At 51.5% G+C, this 18,465-nt stretch overlaps 1 protein-coding gene across 1 annotated transcript in view; it reads right to left on the bottom strand.

Moving 5' to 3' along the window:
- slc45a2 (solute carrier family 45 member 2) overlaps positions 1–17,632 on the bottom strand; it is a 140,040-nt gene extending 122,408 nt beyond the window's left edge. Inside the window, exons 1-2 of the mRNA XM_072497313.1 lie at positions 17,162–17,632; positions 16,596–16,772 (exon numbers count right to left, since the gene is read on the bottom strand). Coding sequence (XP_072353414.1) covers positions 16,596–16,772; positions 17,162–17,528 — 544 coding nt within the window. The 5' untranslated portion in view covers positions 17,529–17,632. The remainder of the gene's footprint in view (positions 1–16,595; positions 16,773–17,161) is intronic.
- Between the last annotated feature and the right edge of the window lie 833 nt (positions 17,633–18,465).

The raw sequence follows: 18,465 nt of genomic DNA, 5'->3' as shown, positions 1-18,465 counted from the left end.
TCGTCCTTACACTCGCTGCCGGCGCCCGATACAACAACTGGACCAATCCACAAATCCCTGCCCGAACTGCCCCAGTGCCTCCCACAAATATTCCCCCTTCTCCTTCGCCTCATTAGCAGCAGGGGCCCCAGGTCTCCCAAAAATGTTTTATAAAATTCTGCCAGGAAGCTATCTGGAACTAGGACCTTCCCTGCCTGCATTGCCCCCATATCCTCATCAGTCCAATGGGTGCTCCCAGCCCCTCCAACAGGTCCTCCTACACCTTGGTGATCTCCAACCCATCTAGAAAATGCCTCATTCCCTCCCGTGCCCAGCCGGGGGCTCCAGCTCCTTTGTAAAAGTCCTCAAAAACCCCATTCACCCCCACCGGGTTTAAGACCATTTTCCCCTTATCCTTCACCTTTCCAATCTCCCTCGCCGCCTTCTGCTTCCTCAGTTGATATACCAACATCCTATTCGCTTTCTCCCCATACTCATAGACTGCCCCGCTGGCCCTCCCTGGCCCTCCGCAACTGCCCCACTGCCTTACCAGAGACACCAGCCCGAACTCCAAATGGAGCTTCTGCTGCTCGTTCAACAAAACCTGCCTCCGGGACCTCGGAGTATCTCCTAACCACCCGCAGGATCTCCCCTATCAGCCTTGCCATCTCTACCCATTCCGTATTGTTCTTATGTGCCCATATCGATATAAATATCCCCCTGACCACTGCCTTAAGCGGCTCCCATAGCGTGGCGGCCGAAACCTCACCCGTATCATTCAGCTCCACATGCCACCGAATAGCGAACCTCACCCGCTCACACACCCAAATCGAACCTCCACTGCTGCCCCCGCACGCCACCCCCCCCCCCCCCCCCCGATCCACTTGCCCAGCCAATGCAGTGCGTGGTCCAAGACCACAATCGGTGTAAGTCCAAGCTGACCACCTCCGCCAGTAGAGTCTTATCCATCACGAAGTAGTCAATCCGGGAGTACACCCTAAGCACATGGGAGAAGTACGAAAATTCCATCTCCCTCGGCCTCTCAAACCTCCACGGGTCCACTGCCCCCATGCCATGCGCACCATAAACCCTTTTAACTCCCTTGCCACTGCCGATACTGTACCCGACTATAAACTCGACCGGTCCAATTTTGTCTAAATAACTGTATTACAATCCACCCCCCCCCTCCATCCCAATTATCAGCCGGCGAGAGTCCAGGTCCGGAATCTTTCCTCGCACCCGCCTCATGAATTCAACGTCATCCCAATTTGGGGCATAGACCTTCACTGGCATCCCCTCCAGTTTCCCACTCACCATCATGAACCTGCCACCTGAATCTGCTACTATGTACCCCACCTCAAAACGCCACCCGCTTATTTATTAGCACAACCATATCCCACGTCTTCAGATCTAATCCTGAGTGGAAGACCTACCTACCCACCCCTTCCTTAGCCGAGTCTGATTCCAGATCTTCAGGTGCGTTTCTTGTAAAAATGCCAGATTCGCCTTTAAGCTCCTCAAATGCGCGAACATGCGCGACCGCTTGACCAGCCCATTCAGTCCTCTCACATTCATGTTATCAGCACTACAACAGCCCCACCACTGTCAGTAGTCCCCCCCTAAACAAAATAACAATCTCAACCCCCTCTAGCACTCTAACCACCTGCTCACCCCCCACTGCACTCCCGTGAACTAGCCCACCCAGCTAGCCTGGCAGCCCCTGCCCATGGCGCCAAACATCCTACACCCCACTGATTCCCCTCCTCCCCGCTTGCACACTTCCATGGTGCCCGCAGCAATAACAATAAGAAAAAAGATGCTCACCCAGCACAATGCTCCAGCATCCCACCAAAGAACCCCATGAAAAAGAAAAACAACCCTATGATAAAAGGTGCCCCCCCCAAAAGAAATAGCAATAACAACAAGAACAAAAAAAACCTCAGCAAGGGGGGCAGAGAGAACCAACATCCCCTCACACCTCCTCCAAAGTTCAATGTCCTCTACTCCTGCCCGTCCATTGTTTCTCATAACTCCATTGCCTCCTTCGGTGTACCAAAACAATATTTGCGGCCATTGTGGGTCACGCAGAGACGGGCCTGGTACAGCATCCCAAACTTCACTCGGATCATTACCTTCCCAGGTACATATCCTCGTCCACCTGGCCCACCTCAAAATCCTCTCCTTATCCAGGAATCGATGTAACCTCACCACCATCGCCCTCGGCGGTTTGTTCGCCTGCGGCTTCCTCAGCAGCGTCCTGTGTGCAAGATCAACCTCCACGGTCCGGTCGAAGGCCCCCGCCCCCAACAGCTTCTCCAGCATTTTGGTTACACAAGAGCCTGCATCTGCTCCCTCGATGCTCTCTGGCAAACCCACAATTCTCAAATTCTGCCTTCGGGAGCGGTTCTCCAGGTCCTCCGCTTTCTCCTTAAGTCACTTTTGGGTATCCCTTAACATCCCAATTTAGGCCGACAACAAGGTAAACTGCTCCTCATGCTCCTCCACCACCTCCTGGATCACCTGAGTCTGTGTCTCCATCCTTAGCTCCACACGGTTGATTCCTGCCTTCAGCGGGTCTACCACCTTCCCCACGTCCTCTAGAGCCGTCACCCTCTGCTGACTGAACTTTTCATTCAAAAAGTGTACCAATTGCTCCGTCGACCATTGGGTTGGTAAGACTGGTAGGGCCCCTTGCTCTCCGCCATCTTTCCCTATGTCACACAAAGAGTTTCTTGCTCTTGCAGCTCTTTTCTTCTAAATCCACTTCTGGTCCACGAATCCATTCACCGGTAGAGTATAGTCTTCCTCAACCACTCTTGCACCCTTTTCCTTCAAAACATTTGCCCGGCAACCGGGGAAAAGGACCAAAAAGACTGCCTCGAGCGGGAGCTGTCAAACGTGCGACGACTCACACCATGGCCACCACCAGAAGTCCACTCTTGAGATTTTATTGCCTCTACCAGGCCCAAGCTGCCAGCTGGCACAGTATAGAATGCGCCTAATCTTCCAAATTCTCACAACTAATGGACTGCAGTGGAATTTGTCACCACATATAAGGGGAACCTCCCCAATGGGGCTCCCCCATGTTGGCACTACCAGCAGGCAGTGCCTGAAATCTCCCGCACCACCCGGTGTCTATACGTACCTTTGCGTCCTGGTGTGGTCATTACAACTGGTTATCATTTTTGAAAACCAGTAGTTATTCGCGCCAGCTGGGTGGGACGTTACAGTGAGGGTGTAAGTAACAGGATTAAATCCTATAATTGGGTGGTAAGTAATTTTAAAATTTGCTAATCAGGCCCATGCCCTTCCTGGGCCTGAACTTGATCACGTCATCGGAGAGAGGCGGGGATGATCCCAAACCAAAATCTTACCAGCGCAAATCCAGTTTTGGGCTTCTCTGAAATTTACTGGCCATTACGGGATTTGTGTCTGCAGCAAGCGGCCAGACATCCCATCATCTACACTTCAATTCCTTTCATAACCATGTATTCTAATAGAATTTTATGAATGTACATTACAGCACAGAAATAGGTCAATAGGTCCATGCTGGTATTAATTTCCCCTACCTCCTCCAACCCTTCTTCTTCCAACCTCATCAACATGCCCTTACATTCTTTTCTAGATCATGAGTTTATCTAGCTTCCCCTTAAAAGTATCTATGTTGATCACCTCAACTAACACTTGTAATAGCAAGCTCCCCATTTTACCCTTGGGGTAAAGAGGTTTCACCTAAACATCCTGTTCAATTTATGAGTGACTATCATACATGTCTCAGCTTATATTCAAGTAATGCCATGGGATTTTTATGTGCAACTGAGAGGAGAGACAGGGTCTCGGCTTAACAGGGTGTGGGAATGATGGTGCCTCCGGCAGTGCAGCATTCCTTCAGTACTGCACTGAAATGTCAGATTTTACATAACTTTTCTTTCCTCCCTTTCCTTAATGATTTTAACAAGACTAATCCCAACTTTATGATTGTATCCCAATGATTGTAACCAGTGGGAACTGTCATGATATTCAAACACACACATCATGATAGACACACCAACAGACAAATCAGAACACACACCACAACCAATGACAGAAAGATATAAAAGCACAGACACGACCCCCGGTGGTCAGTATTAGCTGCAGAGGAGAACCAGGACACATCTGTTACCAAACACACTCAGGGAGACAGCACGTGCAGAGTATCCAGAACGAACTGTATTATAAGAGTTATAATAAAATAGAGTTGTACCACATACAACTGTGTTGGCTCATCTGTGCACCAGAGCACCCAACACCACAGGAACATTTCAAGCAAGCGAGATTGAGGATAGTTTTATAATGTGAACTAACATCGACTATGAGGTGGGTTGAAGCTTAGTGACCTTATTCCAGGTAGGATCTCACAGCACTTGCGCTCATACTGGCTGCCTTGTTTCATATATTACAACAGTGACGGCACTCCAGAGGTATTTCATTTGTCGTACAGTGCCTTGGAATGTCCTCTGTATATAAATGCAAGCCTTTATTATTTCTCCTTACAATTCACCTTGTTAAGCCCTTCCGTGATAAAAAATAATGAACAGCTTTCTTTTGTGCAAAAGCAAAATACTGTGGGGGCCAGAAATCTGAAATCTACGTCAAAGATGAACGAGACAGACAAAGCTGCTTATGCCTGTTTTCTGAAGCTTGTGTTTCTCCTGTAACAGGCCACCAGCCAGTCACCAGAGGGGCGCCACTTTGCATCAAGCATGGGGACCAGGAAACTCTCCCACTCCCATCACCTGCTATCAGTATATTTGAAGGGCTTCCAGATTGATAATCAGCCTGTTCAGCTACATTATGAACATTCCTTCCATGGCCATTAGGTCCTGAACCCAGGGCTTCTGGCTCAGAAGTAGAGACCTTACTGACATCGTGACAAGATTTCCTTCTTACTGACTTCAGTTATTGTGTAAAAAAAGTTTTCACCTTGATTAGCATCTCATACTTTCAAGATCCATTTTGTGGTTCATCATTTAATAACCCACCCACTGTTACAAGGCAATGCTGCATAAACTGTGTTAGAAAACCCCAGTCTGCCTGTTGACTACATTCAAACAGAGAATCAAAGGGTGTGATTCTCTGGCCTGCTCTCTCGCTTGAGTGAAATGCTGGTGAATAGCAGCAGAGGCTGAAAATGAGAACAGCGGCAGGCACCAGTTTGCGATGCAACCGGTCCGCTTCTGTAGGTGAAATCTGGATCTCGCCATAGCGTGGCGAGAAACCAATAATCACCACTTAAGTCTTATTTCCATGCAATGAATGGGAGCGATTCCGTACAGAACGGCCTCCCGTGATTCGTCGGCCTCCCCTGTAATTGCTCACTCTGGTGCCAATTAGCACTCCTTTTGAAAACGTGAACCTGGTGGAAGGGCTTCTGCGGGGAGCCAAGTAGCCATCTTTGCTCACAGGCAAAGAGCTGGGCTTGCCGCCCCAGTGCTTGGCAGGGGTGTGGGGACCCTTCGCACGGGGTATCCCACAAGAAGCAAGCAGTGGGGTATTTCTCTCCCAGGCCATGCGGCTGAAGGCTACTGCCAATACGGAACTGGCAATCGTGATTCATTAAGCACTTCACACAACCCAAGTGGATTCCCGTGAGTAGGCAGGAGCCATTATCCAGCATCCCAATCACACCTTGATGCATAGTCACTGTGCGAGGCAACACCACACATGCAGCAGCCAACATCCGAACACCCAGGGGAATGGACATAGCTCTGGGGACATGTCCATGGCCAGAGAGTGGGAGAGTGCTCTGGGGAGGGCGGGATGCCTGGAGAGATGGGCCAAGGGTTCGGAGGTCGAACCGCATTGCAGAAGAAAGTGACAGAGGCATCATATTGGTTGTGGTCAAGGGTTTTTAAATGTGTCACAGATGTCCGACAATACCCCACTCCCACGATGGCGCTGTCCCACTCTACCCACTCATCCCCTGCCTACCAATGCCCTCACCCTCTCCCCCGCTCGGTGCCCATACACCCTCTCCCCCGCTCGGTGCCCATAGGACCCTGGGGTTCACCTCTGGATGGAGAGGCAGCTGGTCCCATACCCCAATGAGTCAGACATTCTGCTGAGACCCTCAGCGACTGCGCCATGCATTGGTCACCTTCACTCATGCTGCTTATGTTGTGCACCAGGTTCTCCACTGCAGTCGCCACCTTAGCAGTGTTGGCCTCGGTGCCACGCACTGCTGGCAACATCTCCTGCACCTGTAGCCTCTGTAACTCCTTCAACTGGCTATGGACCTGTTGGAGTGTTGCTCACATCTCTCTGTGAATGCCCCGGCAACACCCTAACATTTCCATCAACTCCGGCTAACCCTGTACCAGAGACTCAGCATCATGACATCCTTGGAGCTCTCCTCCAAGGTGTTCTCCTGGGAGACAGGTGAGGGGTCACCCGTGATGGGCCAGCGCTATCGGCTGGAGGACCTGTGGTGAGTGGGAGGTATGGGTCAGTCTGTATGGCAATAACAACTCACATGACAGGTCCTCTGTGAGAGGCCTGGTGGATTCTCATCTTGGCAGCAGCCACCAACCTCTGCATTGGTGACCGCTCTGTCCTCCGTCACCTCGGTCAACTCCATGGCCCGCGCCTTGAAGGTTGTGAGGATTTATATGTCTGGGACCTCTCTGCCAGTCTGGGCCCTCTGCCGATGATTGTGGGAGAGCTTCTCCTGCGGAGACTCAGAGAGGGCATCATTGCTGCATGCGCGTTTAATAGTGGTGAGGGGGGTGTAAAGGAAGGGTTGGGGGGGGGTTAAAGGGAGACGAGGGTGAAGGGAGGATTGGGGGCTGGATGCTCGCATGGGGACAGAAAGGTCTTGAGGTGGGGGGGGGGGGGGGGGGGGTTGGCATCGGTGTCAACACAGCCATGCTGCCTGGTTTAGGGCATTGACCTTCTTACGACACTGGAGGCCAGGCTTTCTGGTCACACTCCCCGATCTGACGGTCGCCACCACCTCATCTCCGGCAGCACTGGCTGCCCTGTGGCTTACCCTCCTGGACTCTTGGGGGAAACAGGACATCCTTCCTGGTCTCCACCGCATCGAGGACCCTCCCAGGTCTGCATCCCCGAATCTTGGGGCCAGTCATCTCGGTGCCACAGCTGCGAGCTAAGTGCGAGCTCTTTAATTGCTGGTCAACCTTGTTAGAGTGTGTGTGTGTGTGTGTGTGTTTGGGGGGGGAGGGATCGGATCTGGGGTATGTTGGCAAGGATGGTCCCGGCGAATCGGCTGACAAGCCTTCCTTTGCTGCGAGAAGCCCGTGGGGCCTCATTAAGTGGACCAATTAATGTTGAATCAGGGTGCCGGCCTCACTGCAGGGAAGCTCACGGCAGTTCCCGCTCACTACCACACTTAGAAATCTGTCCGGAGAATTGCGCCCATAAAATTCCTACAGTGCAGAAGGAGGCTATTCGGCCCATCGAGCACTGATCTTCTGAAAGAGCACCCTACCTGAAAGAGCCATGCCCCCCCCCCCCCATCCCCTGTAACTCCATCTAACCTTTTTGGACACAAAGGGGCAATTTATCATTGGCAATCCACCTAACCTGTACATTTTTGGACTTGGGGGAGGAAACCAGAGCGTCCACACAGACACAGGGAGAAGGTGCAAACTCCACACAGTTACCCGAGGCCAGAATTGAACCCGGACCTGTGGCACTGTGAGGGAGCAGTGCTAACCACTGTGCCGCTCCATTCAGCTGACTGTCCACAAACGATTTCAAGACCAATAAGTCAAAGGGATTCTTTTATACCTGAAAGTTAGCTGCTTATTTTTTTTCTGCATCTCTGGTTGACAAGATCATGAGTCGAGTCCTACTGAAGTCATGGAGAAACTCGTGATAATTGCAGACGGCCAAGTGAGAGGCCTGGAAGGGATGCACTCACCAGTTAACAGTGTGATGCACGATCAATTGCACAAAGACTTGAGTTGGGTACAACTGAGGCTTTATTGCTCTAAGATCTGTGGCCTCCCACTGCAGCTGGCGAAATGGCTGCAGCATGGAGGACATACATATTTATACTCCGCCTACTGGGGAGCCAGTAGGCAAGGACTACCAACGTACCTGTAGTACAGGTCCTACCATACATCACCTAATAGAGGTGCAAAAGTGGTTTACCACATTCACCCCCTGTTAAAATTGAGTCCGGTGGGGGTGGTGGAGAACTATATACAACAAATGGTTTCCTTTTTACATTTACATTGACATTTGATAGAGAGAAAGGAATGTCTTTTGAAGTCCAGTGGACCGCTGGGAGCGACGTAGTGGTGGCGGCGATGCCGATGCTGGTCTGGTGTCCGGAGCCTCCGGGAGCGTGCCAAAATCCTCTTCATCCTTGGGCATGGGCAGGGGGAGGACGGATGGTCCTGGGGGGGTTGCTGCTGGGAGCGCCAGGGGAGGGGAGGGTGATGCCGGGCCGGGGATGTGTGTGTGTGTGTGTGTGTGACCTGCTGGGGCCAGGTCCCTGAGAGAGACAGTATCCTGGCGGCCGTCGGGGTACTCCACGTAGGCAACTGGGGGTTTGCATGGAGCAATTGTACCCTTTCCACCAACGGGTCCGCCATGTGGAGTTGGACGTGCCTATAGAGCAGGGCGGGTCCTGGACCTGCGAGCCAAGTCGGGAGCAACACCCCGGATGTGGACTTCCTGGGGAAAGCAAAAAGGTGTTCATGGGGTGTGTTGTTAGTGGCGGTGCACAGTAGTGACCGAATGGAGTGTAGTGCATCAGGGAGGACCTCCTGACAGCGGGAGCCCGGGAGGTTCCTGGACCGTAGAGCCAGTTGGACGGCCCTCAATACCGTCCCATTCTCCCTCTCTACCTGTCCGTTTCCCCGGGGGTTGTAGCTTGTCGTTCTGCTGGAGGCGATACCCCTACTGAGTTGGAGCTGACACAGCTCATCACTCATGAAGGAGGATCCCCTGTCACTGTGGGTGTAGGCGGGGAAACCGAACAGAGCGAAGATTGTGTTGAGGGCTTTGATGACTGTGGCAGACGTCATATCGGGGCATGGGATGGCGAAGGGGAATCTGGAGTACTCATCGACCACTAGGAGTGCGGCTTGCACTCCGCACAGACCTGGCAGTCCTCGGTGATTGTCCGTACTTCCTCGACGGAGGAGGGCAGATTGCGGGCCTTTATGAAATGGTACACCTGTGTGACTCCTGGGTGACAAAGGCTGTTGTGCAGGGTCCGGAGTCAGTCAACCTGTGCGCTGGCACATGTACCTTGGGATAGGGCGTCTGGGGGCTCGTTGAGCTTACCGGTGCGATATAAAATCTCGTAATTGTAGGTGGAGAGCTCCATCCTCCAACTCAAGATCTTATCATTCTTGACCTTGCCCCGCTGTGTGTTATTGAACATGAAGGCGACTGATCGCTGGTCCGTGAGGAGAGTGAATCTCCTGCCGGCCAGGTAATGCCTCCAATGCTGCACAGCTTCAACGATAGCTTGGGCCACTTTTTCGACGGATGAGTGCCAAATTTCTGAGGCATGAAGGGTGCGGGAAAAGTATGCCACGGGTCTGCCTGCCTGATTGAGGGTGGCGGCTAGGGTGACGTCTGATGCGTCGCTCTCTACTTGAAAGGGCAGTGTCTCGTCTACTGCGTGCATCCCGGCCGTGGCGATATCAGCTCTGATACAGGCGAAGGCCTGTTTTGCCTCGGCCGTCAGAGGAAAATGGATTGACTGTATGAGTGTGCGGGCCTTGTCCGCATAGTTGGGGACCCATTGAGCGTAGTACGAAAAGAACCCCAGGCAGCGTTTGAGGGCCTTGGGGCAGTGGGGGAGGGGGAGCTCCATGAGGGGGTACATGCGGTCGGGATCGGGCCACAGAACTGCGTTCTGGACCACATAGTCGAGGATGGCCAAGCGTGTTGTGCTAAACATGCACTTCTTCTTGTTGTAGGTGAGGTTTAGGAGAGTGGCAGTGTGGAGAAATTTGGCAAGGTTGGCGTCGTGGTCCTGCTGATCATGGCCACAGATGGTGACATTGTCTAGGTACGGAAAGGTGGCCCGCAAACCGTACCGGTCGACCATTCGGTCCATCTCCCTTTGGAAGACCGAGACCCCGTTGGTGACGCCGAAGGGAACGCTGAGGAAGTGATAGAGGCGGCTGTCAGCCTCGAAGGTAGTGTATGGACGGTCTGATTTACGAATGGGGAGCTGGTGGTAGGCGGATTTGAGGTCTACTGTTGGGAAAACCTGGTACTGTGCAATCTGATTGACCATATCAGATATGCGTGGGAGGGGGTACGCGTCGAGCTGCATGTACCGATTGATGGTCTGGCTGTAGTCCACGACCATTCTGTGTTTCTCCCCAGTTTTAACTACTACCACTTGGGTTCACCAGGGGCTGTTGCTGGCCTCGATGATGCCTTCCCGAAGCAGCCGCTAGACCTCGGACCTGATGAAGGTCCTGTCCTGTGTGCTGTACCGTCTGCTCCTTGTGGCGACGGGTTTGCAATCCGAGGTTAGATTTGCGAAGAGGGAAGGCGGATCGACCTTTAGAGTCACGAGGCCGCACAAAGTGAGGAGTGGTAGGGGCCCGCCGAATTTCAGGGTTAGGCTCTGGAGGCTGCACTGGAAATCCAGGCCTAGCAGTAGGGCAGCGCAGAGGTTAGGGAGGACGTAGAGGCAGAAGTCGCTGAATTCTACGCCCTGGACCATGAGTGTGATCGTACAGTACCCTCGGATCGCCACGGAATGGGATCCGGAGGCCAGGGAGATTCTTTGTTTGGCGGGGTGCACCTTACCGTATCCGGGTGGATGAAGCTCTCGGTGCTCCCGGTGTCCAGCAGGCAAGAGGTCACGTCTCCGTTGACTTTCACGCTGGTCGATGCGATGGCCAGGTTGTGCGGGCGAGACTGGTCGATGGTCACTGAGATGAGTTGTTGTCGGTCGTCGCTGGTGTAGGATGACGGGAAGCCCGGGGGGCTCTTGTCATGGAACGCTGGCGGTGCCCATGTGCCGTGGAGGAGACAAGATGGCAGTGCCTCAAGATCTAGAGGAGTACAAAATGGTGGCGCCCATGGGCCGCACGTGGCGGGGGTTGAACAGGATGACGGCACGCATGGGCCGCACATGTTGCTCGGGGGGGGGGGGGGGGGGGAAGATTGCGGCAGCCACTGGCCGCGCTTGGTCTGAGGGAGAGAAGATGGCGGCGCCCATTGTCCGTAAACGAGGGGTTGGGGGCGATAGCACCGACTGCACGGGCCTGGCACACCGCGGCGAAGTGCCCCTTCTTGCCGCAAGCCTTACAAAGGGCAGCGCGGGCCGGGCAGCATTGGCGGGAGTGTTTCTTCTGCTGGCCACAGAAATAACATCGGGGACTCCTGGGGTTTGCTGTCTTGCGCGTGGCGCAGGCGTATTGGCTGGGTAAGGCCCCCCACTGGGGTGGCCGTCTGTGGGGTCCATGTAGGAGGGGTGGGCCGCACGGCTGGGAGTATAGGCCTGAATGTTGCGCGAGGCGACCGTCACGGAGAGCGCTAGTTTCTTTGTCTCCGCTAGGTCGAGCGTGGCCCCCTCTAACAGTCGCTAGCGTCTGAGATCCGACCCAATCCCCGTAACAAACGCGTCCTGCATCAGGAGGTTTGAATGTTCAGTGGCCGTAACGGCCTGACAGTCACAGTCCCGGAGTGGGATTAGGGCCCGCCAGAAGTCTTCTGTGGACTCACCAGGGAGTTGAGAGCCTGTGGCGAGTACATGCCTGGTGAAGAGCGTGTTCGTCTTCTGAGCGTAAGCGTCATGGCTTTGGCGTAGTTCGGCACATCCTGATTTGGCGGAAAGACGCTGGAGTTCAACCTCGAGTATAGGATCTGTATCTTCTGAGCCTCCGAGACAGGGCTGCACGACGAGTTGATGTACGCCTTGAAGCAAGCTAGCCAGTGTTGAAAATCCTTTTTGGCGTCGCTTGAATGCGGATCCAGCTGCAGGCGATCCGGTTTGATACGGAGGTCCACCTTTTGAAAATCTTAGAGCAATAAATTGAAGCACGATCAATTGCACAAAGACATGAGTTGGGTACAACGGAGGCTTTATTGCTCTAAGATGTGTGGCCTCCCACAGCAGCTGGCGAAATGGCTGCAGCATGGAGGACACACATATTTATACTCCGCCTACTTTTTAAAGTAAATATTTAAAAAAAAATATTTTAAAAAAAGACAAATTTTAATTTTAATTAATTGACGCAATGTCAGTTAGAGGGGTGCTGTGCTCTGACTGTGAGATGTGGCAGGTCCGGGAGGCTTCCAGCGTCCCGGATGGCTTCATCTGCAGAAAGTGCACCCAACTGGAGCTCCTCACAGACCACATGGTTCAGGTGGAGCAGCAATTGGATGCACTTAGGAGCATGCAGGTGGCGGAAAGCGTCATAGATCGCAGTTATGTAAATGTGGTCACACCCAAGGTGCAGGCAGAGAAATGGGTGACCACCAGAAAGGGCAGGCAGTCAGTGCAGGAATCCTCTGTGGTTGTCCCCCTCTCGAACAGATATACCCCTTTGGATACTGTCGGGGGGGATAGCCTATCAGGGGAAAACAGCAGCAGCCAGAGCAGTGGCACCACGGCTGGCTCTGATGTTCAGAAGGGAGGGTCAAAGCGCAGAAGAGTAATAGTAATAGGGGACTCTATAGTCAGGGGCACAGATAGGCGCTTCTGTGGACGTGAAAGAGACTCCAGGATGGTATGTTGCCCCCCTGGTGCCAGGGTCCAGGATGTCTCCGAACGGGTAGAGGGCATCCTGAAGGGGGAGGGCAAACAGGCAGAGGTCGTTGTACATCTTGGTACTAACGACATAGGCAGGAAGCGGCATGAGGTCCTGCAGCAGGAGTTCAGGGAGCGAGGCAGAAAGTTAAAAGACAGGACCTCGAGGGTTGTAATCTCGGGATTACTCCCTGTGCCACGTGCCAGTGAGGCTAGAAATAGGAAGATAGAGCAGATAAACACGTGGCTAAACAGCTGGTGTAGGAGGGAGGGTTTCCATTATCTGGACCACTGGGAGCTCTTCCGGGGCAGTTGTGACCTGTATAAGAAGGACGGGTTGCATCTAAACCGGAGAGGCATAAATATCCTGGCCGCGAGGTTTGCTAGTGTCACACGGGAGGGTTTAAACTAGTATGGCAGGGGGGTGGGCACGGGAGCAATAGGTCAGAAGGTGAGAGCATTGAGGGAGAACTAGGGAATAGGGACAGTGTGGCTCTGAGGCAGAGCAGACAGGGAGAAGTAGCTGAACACACGGGTCTGGTGGCCTAAAGTGCATATGTTTTAATGCAAGGAGCATTACGGGTAAGGCAGATGAACTTAGAGCTTGGATTAGTACTTGGAACTATGATGTTGTTGCCATTACAGAGACCTGGTTGAGGGCAGGGCAGGATTGGCAGCTAAACGTTCCAGGATTTAGATGTTTCAGGCGGGATAGAGGGGGATGTAAAAGGGGAGGTGGAGTTGCGCTACTTGTTCGGGAGAATATCACAGCTGTACTGCGAGAGGACACCTCAGAGGGCAGTGAGGCTATATGGGTAGAGATCAGGAATAAGAAGGGTGCAGTCACAATGTTGGGGGTATACTACAGGCCTCCCAACAGCCAGCGGGAGATAGAGGAGCAGATAGGTAGACAGATTTTGGAAAAGAGTAAAAACAACAGGGTTGTGGTGATGGGAGACTTCCACTTCCCCAATATTGACTGGGACTCACTTAGTGCCAGGGGCTTAGACGGGGCGGAGTTTGTAAGGAGCATCCAGGAGGGCTTCTTAAAACAATATGTAGACAGTCCAACTAGGGAAGGGGCGGTACTGGACCTGGTATTGGGGAATGAGCCCGGCCAGGTGGTAGATGTTTCAGTAGGGGAGCATTTCGGTAGCAGTGACCACAATTCAGTAAGTTTTAAAGTACTGGTGGACAAGGATAAGAGTGGTCCGAGGATGAATGTGCTAAATTGGGGGAAGGCTAATTATAACAATATTAGGCGGGAACTGAAGAACATAGATTGTGGGCGGATGTTTGAGGGCAAATCAACATCTGACATGTGGGAAGCTTTCAAGTGGCAGTTGAAAGGAATACAGGACCGGCATGTTCCTGTGAGGAAGAAAGATAAATACGGCAATTTTCGGGAACCTTGGATGACGAGTGATATTGTAGGCCTCGTCAAAAAGAAAAAGGAGGCATTTGTCAGGGCTAAAAGGCTGGGAACAGACGAAGCCTGTGTAGAATATAAGGAAAGTAGGAAGGAACTTAAGTAAGGAGTCAGGAGGGCTAGAAGGGGTCACGAAAAGTCATTGGCAAATAGGGTTGAGGAAAATCCCAAGGCTTTTTACACGTACATAAAAAGCAAGAGGGTAGCCAGGGAAAGGGTTGGCCCACTGAAGGATAGGCAAGGGACTCTATGTGTGGAGCCAGAGGAAATGGGCGTGGTACTAAATGAATACTTTGCATCAGTATTCACCAAAGAGAAGGAATTGGTAGAATTTGAGTCTGGAGAAGGGGGTGTAGATAGCCTGGGTCACATTGTGATCCAAAAAGACGAGGTGTTGGGTGTCTTAAAAAATATTAAGGTAGATAAGTCCCCAGGGCCTGATGGGATCTACCCAAGAATACTGAAGGAGGCTGGAGAGGAAATTGCTGAGGCCTTGACAGAAATCTTTGGATCCTCGCTGTCTTCAGGGGATGTCCCAGAGGACTGGAGAATAGACAATGTTGTTCCTCTGTTTAAGAAGGGTAGCAAGGATAATCCCGGGAACTACAGGCCGGTGAGCCTTACTTCAGTGGTAGGGAAATTACTGGAGAGAATTCTTCGAGACAGGATCTACTCCCATTTGGAAGCAAATGGACGTATTAGTGAGAGGCAGCACGGTTTTGTGAAGGGGAGGTCGTGTCTCACTAACTTGATAGAGTTTTTCGAGGAGGTCACTAAGATGATTGATGCAGGTAGGGCAGTAGATGTTGTCTATATGGACTTCAGTAAGGCCTTTGACAAGGTCCCTCATGGTAGACTAGTACAAAAGGTGAAGTCACACGGGATCAGGGGTGAGCTGGCAAGGTGGATACAGAACTGGCTAGGCCATAGAAGGCAGAGAGTAGCAATGGAGGGATGCTTTTCTAATTGGAGGGCTGTGACCAGTGGTGTTCCACAGGGATCAGTGCTGGACCTTTGCTCTTTGTAGTATATATAAATGATTTGGAGGAAAATGTAACTGGTCTGATTAGTAAATTTGCAGACGACACAAAGGTTGGTGGAATTGCGGATAGCGATGAGGACTGTCAGAGGATACAGCAGGATTTAGATTGTTTGGAGACTTGGGCGGAGAGATGGCAGATGGAGTTTAATCCGGACAAATGTGAGGTAATGCATTTTGGAAGGTCTAATGCAGGTAGGGAATATACAGTGAATGGTAGAACCCTCAACAGTATTGAAAGTCAAAGAGATCTAGGAGTACAGGTCCACAGGTCATTGAAAGGGGCAACACAGGTGGAGAAGGTAGTCAAGAAGGCATACGGCATACTTGCCTTCATTGGCCGGGGCATTGAGTATAAGAATTGGCAAGTCATGTTGCAGCTGTATAGAACCTTAGTTAGGCCACACTTGGAGTATAGTGTTCAATTCTGGTCGCCACACTACCAGAAGGATGTGGAGGCTTTAGAGAGGGTGCAGAAGAGATTTACCAGAATGTTGCCTGGTATGGAGGGCATTAGCTATGAGGAGCGATTGAATAAACTCGGTTTGTTCTCACTGGAACGAAGGAGGTTGAGGGGAGACCTGATAGAGGTATACAAAATTATGAGGGGCATAGACAGAGTGGAAATATCAGAGCCTTTTCCCCAGGGTAGAGGGGTCAATTACTAGGGGGCATCGGTTTAAGGTGAGAGGGGCAAGGTTTAGAGTAGATGTACGAGGCAAGTTTTTTACGCAGAGGGTAGTGGATGCCTGGAACTCGCTACCGGAGGAGGTAGTGGAAGCAGGGACGATAGGGCATTTAAGGGGCATCTTGACAAATATATGAATAGGATGGGAATAGAAGGATACAGACCCAGGAAGTGTAAAAGATTGTAGTTTAGTCGGGCAGCATGGTCGGCACGGGTTTGGAGGGCCGAAGGGCCTGTTCCTGTGCTGTACATTTCTTTGTTCTTTGTACTGGGTGGAGCCAGCAGGCAGGGACTACCAACGTACCTGTAGTACAGGTCCTACCATACATCACCTAATAGAGGTGCAACAGTGGTTTCCCATTTAACCTTTTTGGACACTAAGGGGCAATTTAGCATTGCCAATCCACCTAACCTGTACATTTTTGGACTTGGGGAAGGAAACCCATGCAGACACGGGGAGAACGTGCAAACTCCACACAGTTACCCGAGGCCGGAATTGAACCCGGATCCGTGGCACTGTGAGGGAGCACTGTGCCACTCCATTCAGCTGAATGTCCACAAATGATTTCAACACCAAAATGTCAAAGGGATTCTTTCATACCTGAAAAAAAAAAATTCTGCGTCTCTGGTTGACAAGATCACGAGTCGAGTCCTACTGAAGTCATGGAGAAACTCGTGATAATTGCAGACGGCCAAGTGAGAGGCCTGGAAGGGATGCACTCACCAGTTAACAGTGCATGGAAGTGTAAGGCTTTTTCTTTATCCTGATGGGTGCAGACATCAAACAAATAAGCCTTGATAGGGCTGTCGATGAAGTCAGCTGAGAAGTCAAAGACGATCACGCCGAGAACTGTAATAAGGACGCCCCAAATAAGCCTTTGTTTTCTGTCCTCCAGGGTAGCTGAAATACATTTTCAATTAGATCATCAAGCTCGAAGGTTCCTCAAAAGTTTTGAGTTTGAGATTATTTTAACATATACATTTTTTGCAGTACACACTTTTATGTACACTATTCCTGATCCCTTTTAAAGATGATTAAGAGTTGTGACTGCAATAATTTAGCACTTTGCTATGTTAAACTACTTGCTGCAGACATGTTTAAAGGCAGATATTTCGTGAATGGAGCACTTTTAAGTCGTGTAAAAATCATACCGATAAGGTGTGAACTCAGAATAATGTGAAACATTAACTTTTTTTAAAAGTTCTGTGAGGATGAAGCTGCACTTCCATAACTGTCACCCTAGCCCGACTGTGCGTTTTTAGTCAGAAGTTGGGGTGGATGTTACTCACCTGTTACCAAAGCATTTCCGTTCAGGAACAGAGTCATTCCGAGCACCATCAGCACCCCCAGCACCAAGATGTAGGGTCTCCTCCTGCCCCATCTCGAGCGGCTGTAGTCACTGGCGGAGCCCAGGACGGGCTGGAGAATGAAGCCCAGGAAGGGGCTGATGAGCCAGACCGTGCTGTAGAGGCTGCGCGGGAGACCGACACTGAGCAGCAACGGGGTGGCGAAGGCGCCCTCTGCAGCGTAGCAGAACTCCCGCCCGAACATCACCGTGCTGTGCATGAACAGCCTCAGCCGCGACCTGGTAGGGGGCTCCAGCAGCTCGGCCACCTGGCCCGCGCTGTCCCCGGCTAGCGCCGTGGAACGTGTCATAGCTCTTCGTATTGTGTTTCCCCTTTCTTCTTTTCCCCTCCTCCTGTTTGCAGGCGGCTAACTTCTCGGGAATAGCGGCAGAAATGTTTCTGGATCTCCCGCTCCCACAGTGACGCAGGTCCAAGGGGGCAGAGAAATACTAATCGTCTGTCACCAGTTTTGTTAAACTTTGCAAAACGAGCACACCGTCACGTGCGAAACCTACCACTCCTTCAAACTCTTTCAAGTAATCATTATGCGGTATTCGTCATTATTTTCTCCAAAAACTGTAACTGCCCTTATTCCCTCTATTTCTGCCCTTTCAAAGCTGATTGAGCAGTTCTTCAGGCTGTGATGCCAGCGCACATTGCTTTTGCGACACTGTATTTACCCCCCACCCCTTTCAGTATAAAATCATAATTTTTGCACAACAAGTTACGATCTGGAATGCACAGCCTGAAGTGGTGGTTTCTTTAATTCTTTCGCAGGATGTGGGCATCATTGGCTAGGCCAGCATTCATTGCCCATCCCTAATTGCCCTTGAAAAGTCGGCGGTGAGCAGCCTCCTTGAACAGCTTCAGTTCATGTTGTATAGGTATATCCACAAAGCTGTTAGGAAGGGAGTGCCAGGATTTTGATCAGTGACAGTGAAGTAACAGTGATATGTTTCCAAGTCAGGATGGTGTGAAGCTTGGAGGGGAACTCACAGGTGTTGGTGTTCCCATATACATGTTTCCCTTGTCCTTCCAGGTAACAAGAGGTTGTCAGGTTGGCAGGAGCTGTCAAAGGAGCCTTTGTGGGTTGCTGCAGTGATGTACATAGTAGCAAATTTTGCCACTGCATCGCTGGTGGAGGGAGTGAATGTTGAAGGTGATGGATGGGGTGTTAATCAAGTGGGCTGTTTTATCCTGGATGGTGTTGAGCTTCTTGAGTGTTGTTGGAGCTGCACTCATCCAGG

Source organism: Scyliorhinus torazame, chromosome 3 (genome assembly GCF_047496885.1).
Source record: "Scyliorhinus torazame isolate Kashiwa2021f chromosome 3, sScyTor2.1, whole genome shotgun sequence".
Classification (NCBI taxonomy): Eukaryota; Metazoa; Chordata; class Chondrichthyes; order Carcharhiniformes; family Scyliorhinidae; genus Scyliorhinus; species Scyliorhinus torazame.
The sequence above is the reverse complement of the archived record's forward strand: the minus strand, read 5'-3'. Positions and strand labels throughout refer to the sequence as shown.